Raw genomic sequence first — 11714 nt, 5'->3', positions numbered from 1 at the left:
GCCCACCGCCCCCTGCCCAGCCCTCTGCGAGTCCGCTCGGACGCCGGCCCCGTCCACCCGCCCGGCGGCGCGGCCCACGGCCTGCCCCCCTCCGTCCACCCTCCGGCCTCTCCTGTTTCCCCACCGCTCTGCGGGCTCGGGCCTCGCCAGGAGACCTCCCCGCCCGCCGCCCCCACTCCACGAAGTAAATCACTCCGCAGGGCGACAGGAAACTTAATCAGCTCGGCCTCTTTCTTTCCTTTTTGTCTGTGGACTTTTTGTTAGGTTTTCATGGGAAGAGGTGTTTGTGAGAAAACTATTCGCAGTGATGATACCGTTTGTTCCCTTAGCTTTGGGAACGTGCACAGGGTAGCAGGGAGTCGGGGACCCCGGGGCGCCGGGCGGGAGCGCCAACGAACTCGCAATACCCAGGAAAACGCATAAAGATTTGAAGATTCGAAAAACAAGCCTCCAGCCACTTACAACTTGTACAATTTTAAATTAAAACAGGTCTGGGGCGCCTGGGCGGCTCCGTCAGTTGAGCCTCCTGACGCGATTTCAGCTCAGGTCACGATCTCACAGTTCGTGGGTTCAAGCCTCCCGTCAGGCTCTGTCCTAACAGCTCTGAGCCTGGAGCCTGCTTTGGATTCTGTGTCTTCCTCCTCCCTCCCCCTCTCTGCCCCTCTCCCACTCCTACGTGGTCTCTCTCAAAAATAAACAAACGTTAAAAAAATAAAAAATTTTAAAAGATCAATACAAGTCCTAAATGCCAATAGGGGCTCTCAGACTGGAGCTGGGGCCCTGGGGCTCACACTCCCAAACTGAGATCGTGACCTGAGCCGAACTCCCAACGCGAAACCGAACTGAGCCACCCAGGTGCCCCCCAAAATCCCTGATTTTAATTAATTGAGGTTAAAGTAGGAGGGACAAAGCCTCATCCAGGTGTGAGCCACTGGTCCAGAGTAGGCTGTCCTTTGCATTAATGTTAGAGCCACGAATGTTAAAATACACAGCTGGGGACAGCCGTGTCCGGCTCCGCTCACGTGGACAAGGCGTGCTTACGGCCCCGGGGGGAGCAGCCACGTGCAGAAAGCTCATGCCTGCCACCGGTTTACAGACGGAGAAACTGAGGCTCAGAGAGACTCCCTCTCTCTGCCTGTCTCCCCTGGTCTTTCTCACAGTCCCAGCCATGTCCCCCTCTTCGCTGGTGGCTTCTCTATCACAAAATGGGCCGCTACCACCCCAGACCCCGCTGTCCAGGGAAGGGAGGTGAGCCTCGGAGATGAGGTTCTCAGCTCCCCGTGCCCCAGTCCCAGCCCTCGGTGAGAGTCACACGTCCGCCCCCCCCCACGCGCCCCCTGCCTGTACCCCCCTGACCACAACCAGGCCCAGACTCCGCATCTGCGTCCTCTGCCTCCGTGCTCCTCCAGGACAGGCGGGGCTTGCCTGGCCGTGTCACTGCCTCTGCCCTGGCCCCTCCCGGGTCCTTCCAGGGCCTCAGGCCCCCCACCCCCACCCCCACCCCCGACAGCCGTGATGGCGGGAGGAGGATTCTCTCTCTTGAGGCCACACGAGTCCCCAGCCTTAGTGAAGCCGCCCAGCGCACTGCGGACCCTCCAGGCTGGGTCCTGCGCACGGAGGAACTTGGGACCGTGTGCACGCGCGCGCGCACACACACACACACACACACACACACACACACACACACTCGTCGAGGACTGCGCTCAAAGCCAAACGGGCTTCGGGCTTCACTGGCCTCAATCCACGCCCTGTGGTTGGATCAGCGTCTGCGTCCGATGCCTCGTGTGGTGTGCGAGGCCGCGAGCCGCCGCGTCTCCCGGGGACACTGTGGCCTGGCCCTCAGATCCCAAGGGGCCTCAGAGGCCGCCAGCCCCAGCCCCTGGGCCAGGAGGCCAGGAGGGTGCTCACACGCACAAAGCCTCGGACAGCCGTGTGCAAAATCAGACACAGCCAGCCCACAAACACCCGCAACAACCACGCAGGGTCACACACGACCTCACACGTGGTGGCACGGTGGCGGCCAGGTCCGCGGGGGCAGCGTCCTGCGCGGCCACGCACAGACCCCGAGTCCACTCCCCTGCAGGCTCCTAGAGGCTCTTCCTCCAAATCCCAACGAGGCTCGTGTGTGATGTGGACACACGGACCCCCAAAGCCCACGCCTTCCCTTGTGGGGTCCAGGGAGCCCGTGAGCCCTGAGATGGGGCCCCTGCGGCCTGGCCCCCCTCAGCCACTTCAGGGACAAAGCGCGCACTTGTGATCGGACTCCAGGACTCCGGTGACAGCCTGCCCTGGTGCCAGGGTCGCTTCCTGCCGCACGGGACCGGCCCGTGAGACCCCTCCTCCCACACACAGAACTCTGGGCCCCCACGTCAGTCCTTCCCAGTGCGGCCCCAGCACCCTTGTCGTTTGTCACTTCCAGGGAACTCCGCCTCTGTCCCCGGTCCCTCCCGCACTCCCCTCCTGCCCGGGCTCCAGCTGATTGGGGACAGAGGGTGGGAAACTGTGTGGCCATCTGGACACACAGCGGACTGTCCCTGTGACCCCGGGCATCCCTGCCACCTTTCCAGCCGGCTCCACGGCGGCTCTGCCCCACCAGCCGCCCAGAGGGGCCGCCCAGCCCTCCCGGAGGCCGACTCACCGAGCTCCGCTGAGGCCAAGCCACAGCCGCACCGCCGGCCCGCGGAGTCGCCGGCACCAGGGAGCCGGGGCGGGGCTGGGGGCGGGGCCTCCCGCCTCCCGCCGGCTCAGGTGGAGGGCGGTGAGGCGGGCCAGGGGCCGGGTGGGGTGGGGGGGGGAGGGAGGGAGGAACTACCATAGTTTAAAAAGTCACCTTGGTTTCATCAGTTTTAGGTTTACGGAAAAGCTGGGGAGAGCGCCTCGCACTCCGCACCCCGTGTCCTCCGTTAGTGACGCGGGGTCACGATGAACAAACCAACAGTGACACATTGTTAGTAGCGGACTTCTGCACTTTATTCAGATTCCGGTTTTCCTTAACAGGCTCGCATTAGCCTGGGCCCCTCAGACCAAGGCAGTTTCTCAGGCCCCCCCCCCCCCCCCCCCCCCCCCCCCCCCCCCCCCCCCCCCCCGTTCCGGATGCGCTGGTCAGGAGGAGGGTTGGCGTTTCTCACGGCCAGGCTGGGACAGGGGCTTGGCCTCAGCTCTGAGCCGCTGCCACAGCCACGCTGGGACCCTGGCCTTCCCCGCCTGTGTACTCGTCCCGCACCCGCCCAGGGGAACGCACCTTCATTAGAACCCTCATCTCTGCTCAGGACGCTCTGGGATGTTTTCTGCACGGTCTCCAGGGACCAACTGTTTTACTACCATTGGTGGCAACGTGTTCATGCCCTAAGTGGTGACTCCCTTTTGTGGGAAACACTGAAAGCCATGGGGAGCCAAGCATGGTGCTAGAAGGAGAGCAATCCCTCTGGGTCCTGGCTGCCTGCAGCATGGTCCTGTTTTCTGAGCAAGTGCAGAGAGGCCCTGAAGCAGCAGCCATCACACCCACCGGCAGCTACAGCCCTGGAGGCAGGGTAGTGACATGACCCAGGTCACTCGGCTCCAGCATGTAAGCCAGGACCCCACACCTGGGCTCCTCCCACTGCTGCACCTGTCCTTGAGCTACAACAGCTGTGTGGGGAGGGGCCTCCCCCCTCCCCCCAATCAGGACAGGAGCCATGGGCTCTTTCTAGGACTCTTGCCCCCTCACCTCTGGTGACACTGGCTGTGCCTTCCCCACGGGGCCAGAGACCCCTTCCCTTCTGCCCAGCTCCTGGCCCTCCCAGCAGCCACGCCAGTCTCCCTTTCCGGACACCTGCCCCCGAAGACAGAGGCAAGTGTGGACCCCTGTCCCGTCCCTCCTCTCCGGGTTCGGCCACTTGGGGCAGAGTGGGGTCTGGGCCTCACACGTGTCTCCCGGTGGAGTCGGGGGCCTGGCATGCAGCAGGTGCTCAGTGAAAGCTGATGGAATGAATGACTCGTGAGAACCAAGTCAGCTCTGGGGCTTTCGTGGAAGAACCACACGGCTGTCCTCACGGCCCGGAGCCAACTGGGCAGCCTGCACGCCAGCACCGAGCCCGCCACGGAGCAGGAGCACTCTGCCCCCTGTGCCCCCCCGCAGCTCTGCCCTCACAAAGGCACGGCCCACCCTCGGGGAGGCGGGCAGCAGCCCCTGCCCTGCTGGCCTGGCGGAGAGCACGGAGCACCGAGCACCGGTGTCAGGCTGTCTTGGAGGAGCTGACACGCCTCTGCTGGGTCCCAGCCGGGACGCGCAGCCGAGGAACGGCCTTCTCTCTGCAGGAGAATGGAGGCCTGTGGCACCGACTCGTGGGGGGCACAGCTGGGGGTGAGCCCACCGCCCTGGGGAGGTGCTGGCGAAGAAAGGGCTTCCCTGTGTTGACTAGTTGAAAAATACCAAAAGGAGGCAATTTTGTGACCTGTGAACACCACTCGGAAGGCACGTCTCCGTGTCCCTCAGCACTCTGGCCACAGTCACGGCCGTCTGCTATGTGCTGTGGCCCTTCGGCTAGGGCCGCAGGGCGGAGCTGTTGCGGGAGCTGGAGGACCCCAAACTCCGCTGGCTGGCTACTCACAAAGTCCACGGGCTGCGACCCTCGGCTCCCCGCCACGCCGCTTAGACGACCACGGACAAGCTGACAGCACCGTAACACGGGGCGGACCGCGCTCTGGCCGGGCTTCCTTCAGCTCTCCAATGCCGGGAACAGGACACCAGCCCCACTCAGCCCCGCTGGGCGGCGTGGACGTGCTCCCGCTGCCCGGCCCCCGCCCCGCCAGGCCGGCTGCCATACCACGGAGACGAAGGCTGAACGGCTACTGTCAGAGGCTGCGTTGGGCGCCTGGGGGGCCCCGTCGGTTGAGCATCTGACTCCGGCTGAGGTCATGATCTCCCGGTTCATGGGTTCGAGCCCCACATCGGGCTCTGTGCTGACGGCTCAGAGCCCAGAACCTGCTTCGGATTCTGTGTCTCCCTCTCTCTCTGCCCCTCCCCTGCTCAGGCTCTCTCTCTCTCTCTCTCTCCAAAAATAAATTAACATTAAAAATAAAAAAAGCTGTGTTTAAGATTCAAACAGAAACAAGGCAGAAACTGCAAATGGAAACTTCAGGAACTAACAGCCACCTTGAAATCCTTGATGTGTGTCCAACACAGAGGACGGAGAGAGACTCCGGCTCTTACACCGACGTACAAAATGGCTTAGAGTAAGGGGCGCCCTGGGCTGCGCCCCGGCTCCAGCCTCCGCGGCGCTCTCTGGGGCCGGCAGGTCCAGCTGGCTCCTCCCAGGCCACCTGTTTTTTTAAGAGACGCACAAACAGGTGGAAGACGTCTGGTGGTTTCTGGAATAAACGCTTCTCCTAGAGAAGCGTGACCGATGGAGGCCGAGTCTGTCTGGCGCTGGTACCGTGGGAATGGGTCACGGCTGGTCGGCGGACACACGGGACAGAGCTGGGACCGCGCGGCTGAAGGGTCTGCATCTTTGCTGAACTTGAGTCTGCAGGCTGTGTGGACGGGGCACGGGCCCTGGCCAGGGAGCCGCTGCATGGCAGCATTTCTGTCATGACATTCGGAGAACCCTGTCGGTGAGGTAGAAGACAAAATCCCAGTTCCAGAATATTCTCCATGTTCCAGAAGCTCCTGGATGGTTTAAATAAAAAGTGCGCCCGCCTGGCGGGTGTTGTCACTAGATGCCGGGCCGGGGTGGGGTTGAGAACGTGCAGATGCCAGAGGACGGTGCCCCCCCCAGGCCCTCTGAGCCGAAAGACACAACGGAGCCCACATGAAAGACACAGCCATCGAGGAGGGTGCAGCCTGGCACCCACCGGCCCCGGTGAGCCTGGTCCGAGAGACTCACACCCAAGAGGTGACACTACCCGAGCTCAACAAGTCGTGGCCGTTTATTAACAGGCAGAGAAGCTGGAGTGCAGGTTGGGGTGACCGGAAGAGCCAGGCGGGGCCCAGCAGGGGCGGCCCGTCCGTTCACGCTGGGTGCCGCTTTCAGCCCGTGCCGACCCGGAGGCAGGTCTGACCCGGCCAGCCGGGCCTGCATCCTGAGTCCAGACATCCAGGGCCCGGGTGCTAGACGGGGCTCTGCTGGCCAGCGTCCCTGGGGAGGCCCTGGGTCCTCCGAAGCGGGCATGGCGGGAGAGAACCTGAGGGAAGTGGCGGCCAGGTAAGCACCAGGTGTGGGTGGATCTGCAGCCGTGGGTGGGGGAGGTGGCACTTCTGCCCTTTCCGAGGGACCAGCGAGCTGACAGGCAAGACCGTGGAGCTGGGCGCTCACACGTGGGTGACCTCGTTGGTCAGGGGGCTCCCGGCAGCCACTCGAGCTGGGAGCAGGAGCTGGAGAGGGTCCGGGGTGCAGCTGGGCTCTGCTCAAGGAGGAGGAAGAGCGGGGGCATCGGCCAGACCAGAGCACCAAGTTGGGGGGACCGGGCACGTCCAGTCTCTGTGTCTCTCGGCGCAGAGGGGTGGCAGCGAGGGCCCGAGAGTCTGTGTCGCCTTCTAGGCTGAGGTGCCTACCAGGCCTGTGGCTTCAGGGGTGTGGCTGGCTGGACTCACAGGCTCCTGGGGGGGTGCCCCGGCCTCGGTCTCCTCGGGCACAGACAATGCTGGGGGTTGCTCCGTGGGGAGGGGGCACTTGGCCAGTCCCTCGCCTGGAGGCGGCTGGGAGAGGCCAGCATCTGAGTCCATCTGGGGCTGGGGGCCGTCGGCTGAAGGTGCTGCCCAAGGAGACTGAGGTAGGTCCTTCTGGAAGAGAAGAGGCAGCAGTCAGACGTGAGATGAGGCCAGGAAAGCCTCAGGGGACAGGAGAGGGGAGGGCAGATGAGTCACCATCCCCAGAGGGTCCAGCTCCAGGCCCAGGAGCCACCTTCCCTTGGGGCCAAGTACCACCAGCCAGAAGGCAGGGCCACAGGTCACAACCCAAGGCAGAAACCTTGGATGATCTGACATCTCTGGCTAGTTCCCTGCCTCCTGAACCTTCCAGACCTTTGCTCTGTAGCAAAGCCAGCGCTCATCCGGCTGGAAAGCCTTAGAGGATGGTGGGTAATGAAGCCAGAGCGGTTCCCCAAGGGCCCAGGGGAGACCCCAGGCCCCGTCGTTGGCTACATGATCTGGTTCGTCAGTCAGGTTAAGCGGGAGCCCTGCTCCGTTGAGCGCCTCTGGGCCAGGACGGAGAGGGTGCAAGTTTCAGCTTCCCCAGAGGTAGCACCGGAACACCACCCTTCACCAGCACCCCTCAGGAGGGACGCACAGCACACCCAGGAACTCCTGTTACTAAGCCGGTCCCGGTGCTGCCGCCGAGATTTACCGACAGGGCAGGGGGAGTCAGCCGCAGCCTCTCCATACCCGGGGGGGTGGGAGGGTCGGGGGGGTGTCTGTGGCTGAGCCATGAAAATAGGTGCCCTCCTCCCTTTACGGCAAATGTGCTGCGCTGCCTGGAGAGGGGCATCCATCCCTCTCTTCTGTCTCAAAATCCAGTGACAGCAAGCCAATGGCCGTGATCCGCGCCATGCAGGTGGCTGCCCTGGGGCCCCTGCTCCTTCCCCATCCTGGGCTGACAGCTCCCACTCTGGCAGAGGACCTCCGTGGGCCCCCCAAACTCAGCATTGTGTTCCCAAGGGCGGAAGCAGTTGGAAACCAGTATTCCGTTAAATGGAGTGTTACGCCCCTTAGGACTGGCCCCTTTACTAAAGGTCTGTTATTAAGCCACACCCAGGGGGATAGCCACCAAGAACGTCCCACACCACCTTCTGGGAGCGGGGACAGAGGCCACGGGGTTTAGTCGTGAAACTAGGAGGTTTTACTCAACTTTAACTCTAGTTAGGGCTTATTGGGTTATTATTTCTCGCAGACAGTCATAGCAAACTGGTATTCACCGCAAAGCCGCTGCCCGTCCAGAACATGCCCAGCTCCCTGCGCCAGAGCGCCAGGGCGCAGCTTATCATCAGCGTGCAGGGCACCAGGTAGAGGAGGGCAGGCTGGCCGCGCTGCATGAGGGCCAGCGCCATGAACGTCACCAGGAGGCCGATGCCGTAGGCTGCAGGGAGAGAGGGGCGGCGTTACCCTGGCGGGTGGCCCCACGGCCTAGCACCCCAGCACGTGCCTGCAGTGGAGGGGACCCACAGGGGTGGGGAAGGACCGGCGAGGCGGGGCGGCCGCACGGGGTGGGGCACCTGCCCGCGCATGCGTCCCTGCCCAGCCCGCCGCACCCCGGGTCTGAAACCACAGGAGCTGCGAGAGGAGGGCCTGCAGGCCGCCTGCGCGCCCGTCCACTCGGCCTTTCTTAGTGAGGACGAGGGTTCTGGAGAAGAGTAACCTCCGCACAGAGGCTCAGATGTTCGTGACTGAGCGGCGGTCGTTCGGAAGGGTGTTTCCGACGTCCCCAGACGCCCGGCGGCGCCCCAAGGGGCAAAGGTCTGAGTAGGGGCCGCACGTCGGTTCCTTACGTGAGCGCCGGCGTGGACGCACGCGCACGCACCAGCCGTAAATCCACAAGCGTCTCCCTCTGGGAGGAGCTCAGCTGGGGCAGCGGCCTCCGCGAAGGCGGCTCGCTCTTCGGCGCCTCGCCCCCGGGGGAGCCGTGTGTCACTTACCCGCTGCAGCTGCGCGGGGGGAGGGCCCGTGGGCTCAGCCAGGAACCGCACCCACGACCGGGCACAGTGGCTCCGCGCCCAAACCCCCTGCAGCGGCGCCTGGAAGATCTGTGCTGTGTTAAGCCCAAGGCAGGGTTTTAGGGGCAGCAGAAGCAGAGGGGACCAGGGCGCGCGCCTGCAGCTGTAGGAGCCGGGGTGGGAAGACCGAAGTACGCCCGGAGGGAAGGTCAGCCCGTGTCGTCCGGGCGCCACCAGGGCCCGCTGGGATGGGCTGCTGGGGCCTGTGCACGTGGACCTCTGCCCACGATGCAGGGGAGGGAGTCGTCCCCCAGCCCGGCTATCCCGGCGGGAGGCGGGCGGGGGAGACACGCGTGCGCGCGGACAGGCGCCATCGGGCGGGCTAGCTGCTCCTCTGGACGGGCCGACCCCAGGTGAGCAGTCTAGCCGGTCTGGAAAACTTTAAAAGTAATTGGGCTCCACAGGAAAGGTCGATTCTGTGCCAGTAGCTTTGGTAAAGGAACCGGTGGGGGACAAGGACAGAACGGGCAGGCGCTTACCCACGGTGCAGGCCACGAAGTAGACCCTGGACGACTGCACCTGGATGTCGAACCTGTGGCAGTAGGCCACGAGCAGCCCTGCGGCAAGAAGGGGCGTGGCCGGCCACATCCCGGGGGACAGCGGTCGGCTCTCAGGCCACTGGCCACCCAGGGGGCAAGCCCCACCTGCTCCCCTCTGGCTCTACCCGCTGGCCACTCGCAAGGCCGCCCACCCCGCCCCCAGTACCTGGCACCAGGATGTCCCCGAAGCCCAGGAGAGAGAAGGGCCGATCACACAGGGCCAGCGGCGAGGCGTTCAGTCTGGGCACCTTCAGGACCATGGGGAGCTGTGGGGGCAGGGGGCGACCTGTCTGGCAGCGGCCCACGCCCAGCCTCCTCCATCCGTGTTCTGGCCACAGGCCCCCTACATACCTTCTCGTGGGTGGCCGAGTCTGAGGGCCCGGTGGCCACCTCCACCATGATGCTGTTCCCGCTCTAACAAAGGGAGGGGCGCATCAGAGAAGAGGCAGAGGGGTAGGGGGGCGGGGGCAGGGCGGGGGCGCCCACCTTGGTCAGGAAGGGTGTGATGAACACAAAGAAGACGTCGTAGACAAAGAGCACCAGCAGCAGCAGCGTACAGGCCTGCGGAGAGGAGGTCCTGAGGGGCCGCGGTCCAGGGTCCCAGGAACGCAGACCTCCAGGACACGTCCCTACCCCCACTTCCCCCTACAAGGCTCAGCCATGCCCTCTGGGACAGAGCATCTGGGGGGAAATCAGCAAATTCAGTCCTGTCCCCTGGGGCCATGAGGGCCCAGGACAGCACACAAGTCCGGCCACGGTTCTGAGTGATGGAAAAGCCGGAAGGCAGGCAGCTCTGGTGACTCCCGTTCTGGGGTCGGCGCTGTGGGTCCGGGCTTCATATTTCCCTGTGCACTTCTTAGTCCTGCCCACGGGGCCTGGGCTGGTTCTGCCCGACTCCCTGCCTGCCTGTGTGCGCACCTCTGTCCCGTGGAAGTTAACCTGGCACAGCACTGCCACAGGGGAGGGCCCCGGCCATGCATCCTCACCGCCAGGGGGGGGGGGTCACTGGCATGGCCGCCATGCTGGAAGGCGATTCTGCGGCTGATCCTTAAGCCCTGACACCAGAGAGGTGGCGTGATGGTGGAAGGCACAAAGACCATGCTGCCCACAGGGGGCCAGGGGCGCCCCAGGCAGACACGGGAGCGGGCAGCCCTGAGGACACAGCCCCCTCCCAGCCAGCGCCCCCCGCCAGGAGCCTCACCTTGAAAGTGGGGAGGCGGATGGTTTTCAGCATGTAGAGGCAGAAGGCGACGCCCAGCGCGTCCTGAAGGACCCAGGCCCACCTGGGGGGCAGAGTGGAGGTCACCCGCTGGGGCCAGGGCTCCACCACGACCTGTGACCTGGTGGGTCACTCCCTCCTTGGCCACCTTGGCTCCCAACTTTTGCAAGCTGTCCGTGCCCAGCCCGACCCCATCATGCTGTGAAGGCACGCAGGCGCAGGGCCAAGGTGGGGGGACAGTGTGGCGGGAACGGGTGTACACTCAGGCTTTCTCTCTCGGGGGGTGGCATTCACCCCCACATCACAGGATGGGGTGGGGGGATCACCCCCACATCATACAACGGGGTGGGGGGTCACTCCCACATCACAGGACAGGGTTGGGGGACATTGTGCAGCTACTGGACGTTTTACGTGATTCAGCAAAGCCAAACGCTCGCTGGCCAGGTTCCACACCAAGTCTCTTGGCCCCAAAAATGGTGGCTCAGGCACCATGAGGTGGGAGGGGGGGGCAAGACTGTGACCCTAACAGCTGCAGAGAGCCCCCCACCGCAGGCCACGCTGCCTGGGCCCCGGGACAGCCCGTGGCCCAGGTTACTCAGACCTGGATGAAAACCTCTCCCGGCAGGGCAGCCGCGAGGAACAAAGAGCAGGTTCGCAGGCGGCCAGCGGGCGCCCCAACGCAGAGGGAGCGGGCCTGTTCTAATTTTGAAGAACAGAGCGAGTCCTGTGGCTTGAATCTGACTGAGAGCTCGTGTTCTCTTTGTGTACAAAGGACTCAAAATATTTTCACGGTTTTCTCCTGCCCAATTAAATCTGTCGTGGCTCCAAACAGCAGCGCAGCCAAGGGCGGTTGGCTGCCTCAGAAAAGGCTCAGAAGGAGCGCCAGGCGGTGTCAGGAGCCGGTGGCCGGGCGGCCGGCGCCTCCCTGAGCCAGCGGGCACCCCGGGGACGCGCGCTCACTGGGGCCTGGGGCCGGGTGGCCTTGCAGGAGCCGTATCCACATTCCGATCGCGGCTCACGGGGCAGCTGACAAGCCCAGTGACACGGGCTGCGGGGGCGGCAGAGAGGCGAGCACAGGGAGCGTCTGAGGACAGCCCGCGGCGGGGGTGGAGGGCGGGGGGACACTCACTGGTCCTCGTTCCGGAAGACGCCCCACACGACGCTGACGGCGAGGCAGAGCAGCGCCAGGAGCAGCAAGCTGACCCGCGGCCGCTTGTGGAAGTACGGCAGGCTGTTGTCGGGGACCCTGGGGCGGGGGGGGGGGGGCAGCC

At 64.4% G+C, this 11714-nt stretch overlaps 1 protein-coding gene across 4 annotated transcripts in view; it reads right to left on the bottom strand.

Annotated features, from left to right (window-relative positions):
- Positions 1 to 5889: 5889 nt before the first annotated feature.
- The window catches only part of SPPL2B (signal peptide peptidase like 2B), a 12964-nt gene continuing 7139 nt past the window's right edge, over positions 5890 to 11714 (bottom strand). For 2 of the 4 annotated variants that reach the window (XM_029917708.1, XM_029917709.1), the window contains 9 exons: positions 11573 to 11689; positions 10426 to 10507; positions 9711 to 9785; positions 9576 to 9638; positions 9391 to 9490; positions 9165 to 9242; positions 7891 to 8051; positions 6533 to 6760; positions 5890 to 6162 (listed from right to left, as the gene is read on the bottom strand). In XM_029917708.1, coding sequence (XP_029773568.1) covers positions 5911 to 6162; positions 6533 to 6760; positions 7891 to 8051; positions 9165 to 9242; positions 9391 to 9490; positions 9576 to 9638; positions 9711 to 9785; positions 10426 to 10507; positions 11573 to 11689 — 1156 coding nt within the window. In that variant the 3' untranslated portion in view covers positions 5890 to 5910. Of the gene's footprint in view, positions 6761 to 7823; positions 8052 to 9164; positions 9243 to 9390; positions 9491 to 9575; positions 9639 to 9710; positions 9786 to 10425; positions 10508 to 11572; positions 11690 to 11714 lie in introns of all 4 variants that reach the window. The other 2 variants (XM_029917711.1, XM_029917710.1) reach the window with 2 other exon arrangements.

This window comes from Suricata suricatta, chromosome 12 (assembly GCF_006229205.1).
Source record: "Suricata suricatta isolate VVHF042 chromosome 12, meerkat_22Aug2017_6uvM2_HiC, whole genome shotgun sequence".
In the NCBI taxonomy this organism is placed as follows: Eukaryota; Metazoa; Chordata; class Mammalia; order Carnivora; family Herpestidae; genus Suricata; species Suricata suricatta.
This window is presented reverse-complemented; position numbering and strand designations above follow the sequence as displayed.